This window comes from Vulpes lagopus, chromosome 16 (genome assembly GCF_018345385.1).
Source record: "Vulpes lagopus strain Blue_001 chromosome 16, ASM1834538v1, whole genome shotgun sequence".
Lineage (NCBI taxonomy): Eukaryota > Metazoa > Chordata > Mammalia > Carnivora > Canidae > Vulpes > Vulpes lagopus.
The window spans coordinates 879,482-892,599 of NC_054839.1; the positions used below are offsets into that span (position 1 = coordinate 879,482).

Sequence of the window (13,118 nt, forward strand, 5' to 3'; positions counted from 1 at the left end):
GGGGGTCCTGAGGCTGCTCAACACACGTTTCTGGACAGGGACCTTCCGCCGTGTGACCGGGGACCCAGATGGTATTTTGCAGAACCGAGTGTGTGCTCCCAGCCAAGAATCACTGTCAGCACCATAGGGGACCTCACACCCCATCCAGGGTCCCAATCACATGCTCCCCATGTACACCAACTCGACAGAGAAAGCCCCTGGTCCTGCCTGTGATGAGAAAGTAATTTCTCGGTGATGCTTGAACACTCAAATATCTTGCTTCTTGAGGACGTTTGCACCAGAGTTTGGTGACCTTGGCAACATGCCTCAATCAGCAACTCCTGTGACGGCCCCTACACTGACACCCAAGCCCATCCGCCTAATGAGGTGGCTCTGTCCCGCTCCCTGGGGGCTCAGCCTCTGCAGGTGGGGCCAGCCACCCCCACCCGAACTTGGTCTTGGCCTGCAGGAGCCCTTCTGTATTTGGGGGCAGCTGTGACCCTCACAGAATGAGTGGCAGTTACGGAGCAGACAGGGCTCCTGAAGTTCATCCTGCAGCCTCTGCCTGTCCTCAGGAGCAGCACTCACCCTCCATCTTCTCCCCCGTGGCTCCTGCCTCCCCCTGTCCCTGCTACCCGCTACCCGAATCCCTGAGGGACTCCTGGCCTAGGCTGCAGCAGAGCAGCAGCCTCTGTGTACGCCAGGGGCCCTGACACTCTAGGAGCTGAGTGGCGCCAGGACACGGGAGCAAGCAGATGAGCCCGGCGTGAGCTCCAGCCCAGCGCCCCCCACACAGCATCCAGCCACAGGGCGGGTTGTGTCCGTCTCCTTCAGAGCCTTGTGGAACTGAGTGTCCTTCTCGGACACTGTGGATGAGGAGACAGGCTGGCCGGGGGCTGCCCTCTGATGGACACGGGCCTGGTGGCGGGTCAGCCCACAGTGAGGGAGGGAGCTGCAGCAGCCAAGGCAGCGCTGGGCTCTGGGTCTCCAGCTGTTTCCCTGGGCCCCAGAGCACCGCTGACCTTGGAACCCACGCAGAACCCGCAGGGGCCGGCCGGCTGTATTGGGTGCGGCCTCCCTCCAGGAAGGCCTCCGAGCTTGCTGGCGGCCCTCAAACCCACTCTGGAAGATGGTGGGCACGTTCGCATTGATTTTCCTAACCTCCAGTATCTACTGTTTATAAAACACTCTGCCCTGCTCGTGACGTTTGGGGGCGTCTCTGTACTGGAACTTTGAAACTTTGCTTAGTGAAGTTACGCAAAACACAAACTCTGTGGGGGCATTTGGAACATAGCGCTGGCGGGTCGTGTCTGAGGGCACCTGTCATGTTTTCTAAAGCGCTTTGCTTCTCATGACCACTTGGGTGGAGGGTCTGGAGCAGCCGGCCAGCACACATGCACACAGGGTCACAGAGGGGCCACCTCCACAGGGACTGATGGGGTCTCGGGAGCATCAGGGCTGCTCAGGGGACAGCTGCCGATTCCAAAATGAGGCCAGGGGGAGAAGCGGCTGCTAGGCCCAGGTGAAAGCATCCCCGCCTGTGAGAGACTCCTGGAGAGCCTGCCCTGGAGGACGCGTTCTCACCCCTTCTCAGGACCGGGACCCCCGCCCCCTCCCCACCCTCAGGTCATGGGCTGTACCCCAGAAACCTGTCATTCACAAGTGTCCCTAGCAATCAAAACCAGAAAACCCTGCTGTGCACAGAAGCGGCCCTCACGGTTCTGGTCATCCCAGGGGCTCTAGACTCCTATCCTACGAGTGTAGTGTTTCCCAAAGAAGCCCCCCACCCTGGTGAGAGAAAGGCAGGACCTAGTGTTCCAGAGGGACATTCTCTGTCACAGAGCAAGAGAAGACCAGGACGTGGAATCAAGACGGGTGGGCCCCCTGCACCTGGGAGACCTGCTCCAGGCTGCAGCCTATCCAGGACAGCCCATGTTAACACAAACCAGATGCAAGTAGCTGCCAGCGGATCTGCAGGTGGGATGACTTTAATGGGGGTTAGGTGTGGGGGCCCCCCGCCAGTGCTGGGGCCGCTCCCCTAGCTTTCATGGACCTATCGATCCACTTGAGGAAGTTGGTGACCTTGGTGTAGATCCCATACTTCCCCTTCCGAGCACATCCTTCTCCCCAGCTGACAATGCCAGTGACAAAGTAGGTGTCCTTGAATCGGGTGACATGGGGGCCCCCGCTGTCCCCCTGACAGGCGTCTTCGGGCTTCGAGTCATAGCCGGCGCAGAACATGTTCTGGGTGATGCTGAAACTGCTGGACAGCTTGCACGTGTTCCTGTCCACATACGGCACCTCCATCATCTTGAGGGTGGTGGACAGGCGGCCCTTCTCGTGGGTTTTCCCAAAGCCACTTACAATGCCTGTCTTCTGCGTCATGAGTGTGGACTCGGCCCAGTCCTTCTGCGGCAGGCAGGCGGGCGCCACGTTCATGCGGAAGGTGATGGGCGTCTTCAGCTTGATGACCGCGATGTCAAAGTCGTACGTCTCCCTGACAAACTTGTTGTGCTTGATGATCATTTCCACCTCGTGTGCCGCCTCATTGCCCTCCTCCTTGTCTGTGTCCCGTTCACCTGCGACAGGTGGTGTTTGTAGGAAAAATGGGATATGGTCATAGAAAATCTAAAAAAGCAAGGAAAGCATAACAAGGTCAACAAAAACAGCCTTTGGTGTCAGCCCAGGGCAGCCACCAGGCACACTTCATCACTGTGAACAGCAGGTCAGGCTGACATCCCCTGAGCCTGCGATGAAGCAGGGGCACCTGCTCTGACCCCACGGCCGCCGGCATGAACTGGGATGTGCTGAGGGTCAATTCTCAGACGGAGAATGAAAATGCAAATTCAAAATGTCTCATTGATACTTTTACAATTGATTACACACTGAAATAATAGTATTTTGGATATATTGGATGAAGATATATTACTAAAATTAATTTCATCTGTAAACTTAAAAAATGTATCATGGAAATTTTAATGTAACTAGAAAACTAAAGATCACATGTGTGGTTGTACTTGTGGCTTGTGCTGGTGAAGGACAAACGACAAGACGTGACAGGCTGTGCTCCGTGCCCAGACTGTTGAAGAGGAGCTCTGGAAGCCTACCTGGAGGAAGGGACACTGAGGGGAGCCTTGTGGCACTAGGGAAGACCACCCCACACCTCTGCCCCTCAGGGTTCCCGGGTGTCAACTACCAGTTCCAAGCTGGCAGCTCTGAAAATAAGGAAGTGACAGAGGGCACTGCAGGGCCTCGGAGGAGCTGAGGCGCCACTTACCTACCCTCACCGTGAATTTTTTGGCTTGCTGGAGACAGTGAGCTGCAGTGAGGATGTAGTACTCGCTCAGGATGGTACCTCCGCAAAACCCCTCATTCTCCTCATTGATGAGCAGAGCCTGCAGGGAGCACAGCCCATCCACCAGGTTGGGTCTGACATCTGAGAAGAGGAGCAGGAGAGCCTTCCCCTTCCTCCCCGCCTCCCAGCCTGGATCAGCAGCACCCGCCCCCCACCCCCCCGCCGCCCCTCCCCACCTGGAGTGTGCATGTCTCCAGCCTGGAACCTGAGTGTCCCACGGCCATTCTGCCACCACGGCCTCTGAGACCTTGCTGTCGTGGGGCTTGCGGTGGCCATGGCCACAGCCCTTTCCCAGCCACGCCGTCCCCGCCCCCCCCCCCCCCCCCCGCCACCACTGGCTGGATGCTGGGGGTTTGGGCAGCTCCTTTGCACAGAGCAGTGCTCCAACAGACTCAGGAGACTTGAGGCCCCACTGCCTGCCCAGTGCTAGCACCCGGGGAGGCTTCTGCCCCGGGGCCACAGACCCCCAGAGCCATCCCAGCACTCTCGGCAATGCTAGGCACAGGAACGCGATTTTCAGTGTGAAAACCTTTGCTACGTGCCTGTGAATTCTAGCGCAGACCAGGCAGGCCAGTCTGGTGTTTGGGGTGGTAGCTCAGCCGTGGACAGGCCTCAGAAACCCCCACCCAGGGGCAGTGTCCGGATCCATGTAGCTCCCCCTGCCGGTGACCGTCTTCTCCCCGCCAGGCCCTGAGAGTGAGGGAGGGAGCCCTGGCCTGGGAGCTCCGGCAGCCCAGCCCGGCAGGCACCACCCCTTCCCCCAAAGTGTCAGGTTGGCAAATCTGGAGACGAGCACTTTCTGCTTTTCCTCAAGAGTCCCACACCTCACAAGCGGGAGTTGCTGGCTAGGGGTGTGCCCCGGCCAGCGGAGCAAGGAAGAGCTCTTGAAGACCTCCATGACTCACAGCTGCGCCGTTTGACTTTCTGGGCACGATTCATCAACGCCTAACCAGCTTGGGTGACCAGTGGGGGACAGTCGGTCTCCCCAAGGCCTGGACCCTAACTCTTCCTCCTAAACACAGAAGCCAGACCCCTGCTGGGTTGGGCTGGGCTGGGCTGAGTAGCAGGAGTCAGGAGCCCTCTGGACAGGATCCCGTCACACAGCCTGGGGCCAGGGGGAGCTCGTCCTGCCCGCCCCGGCGGGGCTGCGTGTTCTCCCATGGGGCCAGGTCAGTGCCACTGGGGTGGCTGGGGTGGGCTCCGCCCTTCCCACATCGAGGTGTATACACATCAGGGGAGAGATCTGCTGATCTCACAACTACACTTGACGCTTGGGGCCATGTCGGACCCACACCGTTCTCCCTGAATGTGTGCTGCAGGCAAGGTGACCACACGCTGAGCTCCTCCCCGGGTTCCCAGTATTTTAGACAAATGCATGCCCCCTGAGGAGCCACGAGCAAGACAGGTGGAGGTCATTCCTCATTCCTACAGGTTGTCGGTGGCTCTGGGGCTTTTGCTGGCGGAGAAGCGAAGTTAGGATTCCAGATAACACAGAGGACACCCAGTTACATTTGAGTCAAGTATAGAGCAAACAATTTTTAGTATAAATGTGTCCTATGTGGTCTTTGAGACATACTTTACATTAATGATTGTTCCTCGTTTATCTGAGATGCAGAAATCCTGTGTTGTTATTTGCTAAATCTGTCCTAGTCCAAACCAACAACCAAAGAGTGGTTTTTACCTTGGCAAACACATGGATATGCTCTTCTTCCAATCACTACCTGCCTTGTCAGGATTTATATGTTTGGTAAAAAAATGTTTTACCAAATCAGAGCTAAAGCTAGGGGAGTGTCTCTGGCCTGCCAGTGGTCAGAAGAGCAGCTGAGGGCCCCACACAGCCTGAGGCCTGCAGCCTGAGCTGTAGTGGTCTGTCTGTCTGTCCCTTACAGGCAGCAGACAGGGAGGGATGGGACCCCTGTCTCACCTCAGGCAGCATCCTCCCTGGGGCCAGCGGGTAGCCCCACTGCCGGCGCCACCCAGGCCCGCTCAACAGTCACCTGCCAGGGACACTCGCCATCTCTGCAGTCCTGGCCACCCACGATCCGGACCAGGCCACTTGCATCTTCGTCGAGGTCAGAGGTTGTCTGGTTGAAAGGCAGCAGGAACATGGTGCTCTGGGTGGGAGACAGGTCTCCGGGGTCATACTGCTCCAGCATGCCGGCCTCTTCCTCTGCATCTGGGGGAGCCTCGCTGCCAGGGGCAGTCTCGGTGGCCCTCTTCCTGCGTCCCACAGTGGTTTTCCCACAGGGGAAAGGCTCTGAGAGAACACAGGCTGGCTTCAGCCACCCAAGACCCTCCCTGTCCTGCACACAGAACTCTCATCTGACCCAAAGGGGGAAGGTGGGGAAGAGGCAGCCACGTGGGGATGGCAGAGGGTACCCCTGAGAGCTCTGGGTTACACGACGGAGGATAGGCCCACTGTCTTGGGCACCTGAGACTGCACCCACCCCAGGTTGTTGGTCAGGCAGGGGCAGGCTTGGGGGCGGGGGCAGATGAGTGAAGAGAGAGGACTAGCTTCTGGGTAGGCCCCACGGTGGAGCCAAGGTCAGAGGTCAGACAGGAGCAGTGAGGGCAGGAGCTCTTTCCCCGGAAACCCAGCCCCTCACTAGGCCAGACCATCCCAGAGCCTCCAGGCCACTCAGGGCCCAGCTTTCATCTCAGGAAAGGAAACTCAGCATCTGCCTATGGCTCAGGTCATGATTCCAGGGTCCTGGGATCAAGTCCCGCCTGGGGCTCCCTGTCAGGTAGGGATCTACTCCTCCCTCTCCCTCTGCCACTCCCCCTGCTAGTACTCGCTGTCTCTCCCTCTCTCAAATAAATAAAATCTTTAAATTAAAAGAAAGAAAGAAGAAAGAAGAGACGAACACTAAAGCCCATCACTTGGGGCCTGTATGACCTAACCATTCTTGGGAGTCCCTGGTTCCCATTCTGGCTCCTGCACCCTCCTCCCGGCAAGTCCATGGCCCTAGTAGTTGGACCTGTGCTGCTCTGCACCTGTTCCAACTCCCAGCCTTCCAGGGCAACAGGACGTGCCATGGTCACAACCACATCATGGGTGTCCAGACAGGCTCTGCGCAGCGTGGCCCCTGTGCCACCCTGCACCCTGACGTCATCACCTGCACCCGGGGAGTCAAGCAATGTCGCTGGCTCCATTTCTCAGACAGTTCCCAGAGACCGTGGGTCTGTGGCCCACCCTTGTGGCCCACCCAGGACGTTGGCCAGCGTGCCCACTCTGGCCATGGGGCCTGTGGGGTAGCACCATGTGCCGCCTACCTGTGGAGATGCAGGATTTGCCATTGTCACCGAGGACATACCCGCTGGCACAGGAGCACACCACGGAGCTCTGCTCCTCCCTGCAGAACTGGTCACAGTCCCCGTTATCGACGCTGCAGAGTTTCCGCGTGGCTGCAGGACAGGCCAGAGAAACCAAGGCTGTGTCTAGCTGGGAGGAAGGATGGCAACACCAGGGGCCCGTGTACCTACCTGCCAACCCCACCATGGGGCCCCCAGCAGGAGCGAAGGGCCCGAGCTGCATGCCCAGTGTGCACCACAGGCTGTCCGGCCGAGGAAGGGCCTCAGACAGAGCTGGGTGGCCACCCCAGCCAGGCCCTTCCTCCCGAAATAAAGGGGCTAGATGCATCTGGGACTATTTGGGTTTTGATGACAAAATAATTACAGTGATATCAACTTTAGCGTGACTTTATAAACCAGGCATGATGGCTCCAGGCTGAGGCAGCTCTGGGCTCTGTGCAGAACCATGTGGAATGGATAGTCCCGTCTAGGATAGTCTCAAGGAATCCAGGCTAAGACCGCATTCCATGTATTATAAAGTAAGTAACACGAGAAAAGGGCAAATCTTTCTCCTTGGGGGCAACTGGCCTGATACAAATCAAATCTTTATTACAAAAATTAATCACTGTAATAGGAAAACTCTCTGACATTTCCATGTAGAATTAGTTAAGTGCACCACATTTTTATAACTGGAGCATCCTGGACATTTGGAATGGACACTCGCTCTCGCAGATGTGAGTGGAGGGTAGTGATTGCAAGCCTCAGCTGGGACCATGGGGAATCAGCGCCACCCCAGGGGAGTGGGTGCTCTGGGCTCTGGGTTACGGGGTCTGTGCTCCACGCATATACACTAGCCTCTCGCAGGAGCGGAGAAGTTCAGATTGTAGGACTCACTTGGCTGTCAATGAACCGCTCTGGTGCCCCTATGATGCCACCACGTGAACCTCAGCAAGGAGCCCCAGCCTGTTTCCCAAGAGCTGTGGCTTCTCCCCCTGTTCCTGACCCGGAAAGAGGCACTCACACAATTCACAGTTTTTGCCCTCGTATCCTTCTGGACAGATGCACGAGTACTCCAGGAGGCCGTCTTTGCACTGGCCCTGGTTCTGGCAAGGACTGCTCTCACACTGGTCACCATCTACAGAGACAGGGTTCCACCGAGCTTGCAGGCAGCTCCCACTAGCAGGCAAACGGCCTTGCTGTGTTGATCTTGGCACATGCCATTCAGATAACTTGAATAAACCTGAATTCTTCCTGTCTCCCTGTAAACACATCTCCCACCTGGACTTCATTTTACCCCCATGTTCTGTGGCTCTGTGTACATGATGCCTTTATCTAACTGGGCCATTGATAAGCTCTCCTATTTCTGCCGAGACGCTGGACCATGTGTATTCAGCAGAGTGAGGAGCCTAGGGCTGGTGACTGGGGTTCCTCCCTCTGCTCGTGCTCTCTCTCTCTCTCTCTCTCTCTCTCTCTCATTCCCTCTCACTCTCTCAAATAAATAAATAAAATGAAATTAAAATTATCAGAGTTTGGTACCCCTCAAGTAAGAGTGAACTAATTAAGTCCACACCTAAGTAACAAAACTAGAATTAGCAAAAGTTACAAAAAATGATCTCATCATAACTATTATGGAAATACTCAGAGGGGAAAAGTCTTAGTTGAGTAAGAAATAAATGGGATTGGAAAGGAAATTCGAGAAGAATTTTCAAAATGCAAATACAGTCTCTCCCTGTTTCAATGTCTGAATGAACCCCACTCGATATTAAGATAGAAAGCATCTCACCTTTGTATTTATTCCAGAATTCCATCTAAAAGGGAAAAGAAGAGTTTAAAATACATTAGGGAAAACACAGCCATTTCACAAAGCACCACAACCTATTCGCTCAGGCTGAGCGAACAGAGCAAAGGCCTTTTCTGGTATAAATTGCACTAGAACGACTGGTTGAGAGGGGGTTTTCAGATCTGCGGGATCTGTACAGGTGGACTTTGGTCACCTTAGATGCACAATCTCTGTTGAATGTTGAAAATTTATTTTCAAGTAAATCACGGAGGACTGGATTATACCAGAAATGGTTTGCTCTGCTGGCTGCCCCCAAGCCGATCAGTGAATGGTTTTGAGTTGAGATATCTGGGTCAAAGCTTCATTAAGGGATCAGGTGCTTGGTGAATAATCATGTTCAACTGAAGAAATGGTTATTGGTGATTAGGTTAAAACAGGGCACCAAAGACCTATATTATACTAGAAATTGTTCATAGTCTTAATTGTTTTTGCAGTGTTCAGTAGCTTGAACCGTGTGCCACCAGACTGTGGTCTTCCCGGGAATAGGGTCGGAACAGATGTGAGGAAGGTTTGCAGGGAGAGGAGACCACATTGGCTCTGGGCAGCATCCTCAGGAGAGCTGGAAAAGGCATGACAGCCACTGTGGGGATGTAGCTGAGGTCCAAGTGGTGTGCCCACAAGGCAAGGCCAGCCCAGGACTGCAGGCAGCATCCGGATGCTGAGAGAGGCACATGGGCCACCTTTTCCCTTGCAACCTCTCCACCGTCCTGGGCGCCCAGGGAAGCTAAAGGTGTGTTCATTTCCACCTTCCAGGTGGAATCAACCCGGTGCCACCTTGATTTGGACATGCAGCCTCCAGGACTGTGAATGTGAATTTGCTGCAGAAGCCTCTGGAACCTCACATACTGTCTCTTTAAAATTTCACTAAAGAAAGCATCACACAGCAAAAACGACTATTTTGTACAGTTCTGTGAAATTCAGCAAATGCCCATGTACAACCCCCACCACAGCTGAGACAGGGCAGCTCCTGCCCTCCGACACTCGCAGCTCATGGCAGCTGCAACCCCAGAGCCACACATCTGCTCTTCGTCTGGGCTGCGACTTCTGAGTGTGTTGTGCAAACAGACTCGCGCCTTGCACAACCCAACCCTTCATCGGGCACGATGCTGGCGAAGCTCACTTGGGCTGCTATGCACACCAGCAGCTTGTCTCGTGGCTGAGTAGAACGCTGTGGCAGATGGTTTAGCCAGCGCGCAAGCAAGGACACGTGAGTCACTGCTACTTTGGGACGACTGTAACTAGAGTTGCTGTAGATAATCATGCCCAAGTTACCGTGTGAACAGGTTTTCACTTCCCTTGGTGAGCTCTCGGGAATGGGGTCACGGGGTCCGATGGCAACATCTTCCTAATGTGGCTTCCGACTGAGCATCCAGCCTGCAGGTGTGTTGGGGTGTCTCGCGGTGGCAGGCTGCAGTCCGCGCTCCCATCGTGGCCCAGGATGTCGCATGTCTGCTGCAAGCACTTCCCATCTGTGCGTCTGTACCCCCTTGTGAAGTGTCCGTTCACATCTTCTGCTTGTATCCAGTTGGTTATTGATGTTGTTCCGTTGAGTTGTGCGAGTCCTTTATGTATTCTGAACACAAATCCTGTGTCAGGTATGTGGTTGGCAAGTGTTTTCCCAGTTCATAGCTTATAGTTTTATTCTTCAATATTTTTCACAGAGCAAATCTTAAATTTTGAGTAAGTCCAATTTGCCTGTTTTCTCTTTCATGGGTTGAGGTTTTGGTGTCATGTCTAAGAAATCTTGCCTAACTCCATGTCATGACACTTCTCCCTGAAGTTTTGTTTTACCTTTAGGTCTATGATCCGCGTTGAGTTAACTTTTGTACAGCGGTCAGGTTTAGGTCAAACATATGTATGGACATGGGCAGCTATCCCAGTTCTGTCATTTGCAAAAGACAATTCTTCCTTCGTTGAGTTGTTTGTGAACCTTTGTCAGATCTTGATTGGCGGTATTTTTGTGGGTCCATTTACTGACTTTCTAGTCTGTCCCACTGATTTACGTATCTTTCCTTTCCCAAAAACAGGGAATATTTTTGCAGTTACTGTAGATTTGCAGGGAGTCCTCTTCTTTCTCAAACTTCTTTCAGTTATTCTAATTTCTTTGCCTTTCCATATTTCCGAATTCAGAATCAGCTTGTCTCTATCTGATGGAATGTTTACTGGCAAAGGAGTAAATGCACAGGTACCGCTCCTCAGGTGCCACATGTCAGATGTGGTGGCGGACATAGATTCGGGCAAAGACTGCCAGCCTCCGTATCCTCAGGTGTGGTCAGCCCGCAGAGGTGCTACTGAGGCCGTCAATATTTTTTTTACATGAACACTTTATGTATTAGAGTTGGTTTAACAAAATCTCCAAAGGCCTCACGACCCTCCTACCGATGGGACCATGCCCCGCCCTCAGTGCCCCCCAGCCCCATGGGGACTCCCATCTCCCCACCCTGCACACCTGTGGAGGGGACCCGGGGCTGCTGTGCTCTGCCCCCTGAGGGACTCGGGCCAGCCTTTACCTGGGGCTGTGCCTGCTACGGGGCCTGTACACCAGTCCTTACCGTCTTGGCTGTGTCCTCAAAGACCTCGCGGGCTTCCTCGAAGGAACACGTCTCCTCCATACATTCTCTTTCCAGGTTGCCTTTTTTCATCTCCTCCAAAAACGAGTTGGCCCTGCGGACGCGCCCCAGGACGTTGCTGGCACGTTCGGGGCTGAGAAACACTGGCAGACAGGCAGGGACACGTCACCTGGGAGGCCTCAATGGCTGGCCTGCTCCCCACCACCACCCCTGCAGGATCTGCTCACCTCCACTCTGCAGGAGGCCTCCCTTCTTTGTGCCCACCTCCCTCTCGACCCCATGCATGACCAGGCCACCAGTGGCTTTCTGTGTGCCCATCCTGCCATCCGGTAGCTCCCTGCATGTCCCATGCAGCTACACCGGCTGCCAAGCCCTCCCTCACCTCTCCCTGCACCTCTCCCTGCTCGCTGCTGCTGCTGCACTGGCCCCCCACCTGCGCCCAGCCCACCACGCTTCTGGGGCTTCACACATGTTCATGGGGAACGGTGGTGCCCTTCTTAGCACGCTTTATCAAGTCTCAGGACACACACACACACACACACACACACAGAAAACAGCACTTAAAGGAAACAGTACTTATCACCACATTTTCTACTCAGTTTCTGTTCTATTTCATTCACAAATCACTGAATTGGGAAAAGTTTTCCATTAGCAATAATCGTGCCTCAGATAAACCTCATTGGCTATGATACTGCTACTGAGCAAAGCTGCAAACCACTGAATAGATCAGAGACTCAAAGAAGTCCTGACCTGCCCCCCACCCCCCTGGGTATTGTAGATCAGAGCGCCTCGGGCTGTGTCCTGTGCTGCATCCCTCGCATGCTCCCCTCTGCCGAGGACTCTTCCCCGCACTCTGTGCCCTCACAGAGCCTCCCCCTACCCATCAGGACCTACGTCCTGAATTCCGTCCTCCCCTTTCCACAGGGCAGGCAGCACCCCCACGTGCAAACCCAGAGCCTGCTGGGGACAGGCAGCAGAGCTTCAGATGGCTCGTTTACCTACTGCTTAGTGTTGGCAAACGGGGGTCACCAGCCGAGTACTTCCGAGTTGTCTTAGCGCCGAGGCTGGCAGGTGCTCAGTAAATGTTAGCTTCACCCCCACAGTGCTTTCCCTTCCAAGGCCACATGTCTTTTAGTGACATCACTGTCACCCCCATGACACTGTGGGCACCCCCATCGCCCCAGAGGTCTGGCCTGCAGCGGAGTACGAGGGGCCCCCACCTGCAGCTCTGAAGTTCTCTCCCTCACCCCACTTCTCACCACCTCCTCATTCCCCACACAGTGCCCCCTGCCTGCCCCTCTGCCTCAGGCTTCCCCTGCAACAGGGGCACAGACAGCCTCCAGGCCCCCACCTGCCCCCTCCTGCCCCTTCCTGCCCCCTACTGCGCTCTCCCACTCCCACTCCCCCATGTGGCTCCCACTCCCCCATGTGGCTTCACCTCTTTCTGAGCCCCTTCCCCCAGCCAAGCCAGCCTGAGGGTGGAGGCACCAACTTCTATCTTGTCTTTCCAGCACAAAGCTCCTCTCTGCCTGTGACTCCCCGGCCTCCCCAGCCTGCTTTGGCGTTGGAGGGGCACCTCCTTCTGTCTCTCTGTCCACGAGCTTCTGTGTGTGACCACTGCTCTGCTGTCCGGCTCCCCAGCTACAGGGAGGGAGGCTCACCTGGCCCCGAGCTACTCTTGGCTGAGGCCTCTAGGCCCAGTCATGTCACAGCAGGGGGTGGGCACCCACCTTCCCCCTACGGAGACTTGGGGGCCTGGCCCTGATCCCCAGGGTTCCTCCTCCTCCTTGGGCGCCACCTCCACAGTGTGCCAGGCGACGGGCACTTACCACTGCCCCCCGGCAGCGGGAGGCAGGCCAGGGAAGCGCTGAGCAGGACCAGGCACAGTGGGCCCGCCATGGTGTGGCCAAGGACAGGGTGTCTGTCCTGCTGTGACAGGTCTCAGGGGCAAGGTTCAGTCACCCTGGCTCCAGGCAACCAGTTGTCTTTCTCTTATCACCGCCTCCTGATTGGAGCCTGGGCCACGAGGGGGCCAGGGATAGGTGACCATGCGAGGGCACGGCCACCCTGCTGCAGCGGCTCT

At 55.5% G+C, this 13,118-nt stretch overlaps 1 protein-coding gene and 1 pseudogene across 4 annotated transcripts; both read right to left on the reverse strand.

The window, feature by feature from the left end:
* Positions 1-1,951: 1,951 nt before the first annotated feature.
* F10 (coagulation factor X) lies at positions 1,952-13,022 on the reverse strand. Of its 4 annotated transcripts, none has more exons than XM_041731280.1 (8): positions 12,865-13,022; positions 11,018-11,178; positions 8,409-8,433; positions 7,647-7,760; positions 6,608-6,739; positions 5,332-5,591; positions 3,261-3,374; positions 1,952-2,607 (listed from the first exon to the last, which is right to left on the reverse strand). In XM_041731280.1, exons 1-8 carry the CDS (start codon positions 12,932-12,934, stop codon positions 1,978-1,980), a joined length of 1,506 nt encoding a protein of 501 aa, XP_041587214.1. In that variant the 5' UTR covers positions 12,935-13,022; the 3' UTR covers positions 1,952-1,977. The 4 variants fall into 4 exon arrangements, with proteins under 4 accessions (XP_041587214.1, XP_041587215.1, XP_041587216.1 ...); XM_041731281.1 differs by having other exon boundaries at positions 1,952-2,558; positions 3,257-3,374; XM_041731282.1 differs by having other exon boundaries at positions 12,766-12,895.
* On the reverse strand, positions 11,662-11,744 carry LOC121477195 (annotated as a pseudogene).
* Positions 13,023-13,118: the final 96 nt, after the last annotated feature.

Excerpts from the sequence above, each read along its gene's own strand:
- F10 (XM_041731280.1), bottom strand. The coding sequence starts at position 12,934 with ATGGCGGGCCCACTGTGCCTGGTCCTGCTCAGCGCTTCCCTGGCCTGC. Across the intron at positions 11,179-12,864 it reads CCCGCTGCCGGGGGGCAGTG|TGTTTCTCAGCCCCGAACGT; the intron begins GTAAGTGCCCGT and ends CCTGTCTGCCAG. Across the intron at positions 7,761-8,408 it reads ATTCTGGAATAAATACAAAG|ATGGTGACCAGTGTGAGAGC; the intron begins GTGAGATGCTTT and ends CTGTCTCTGTAG.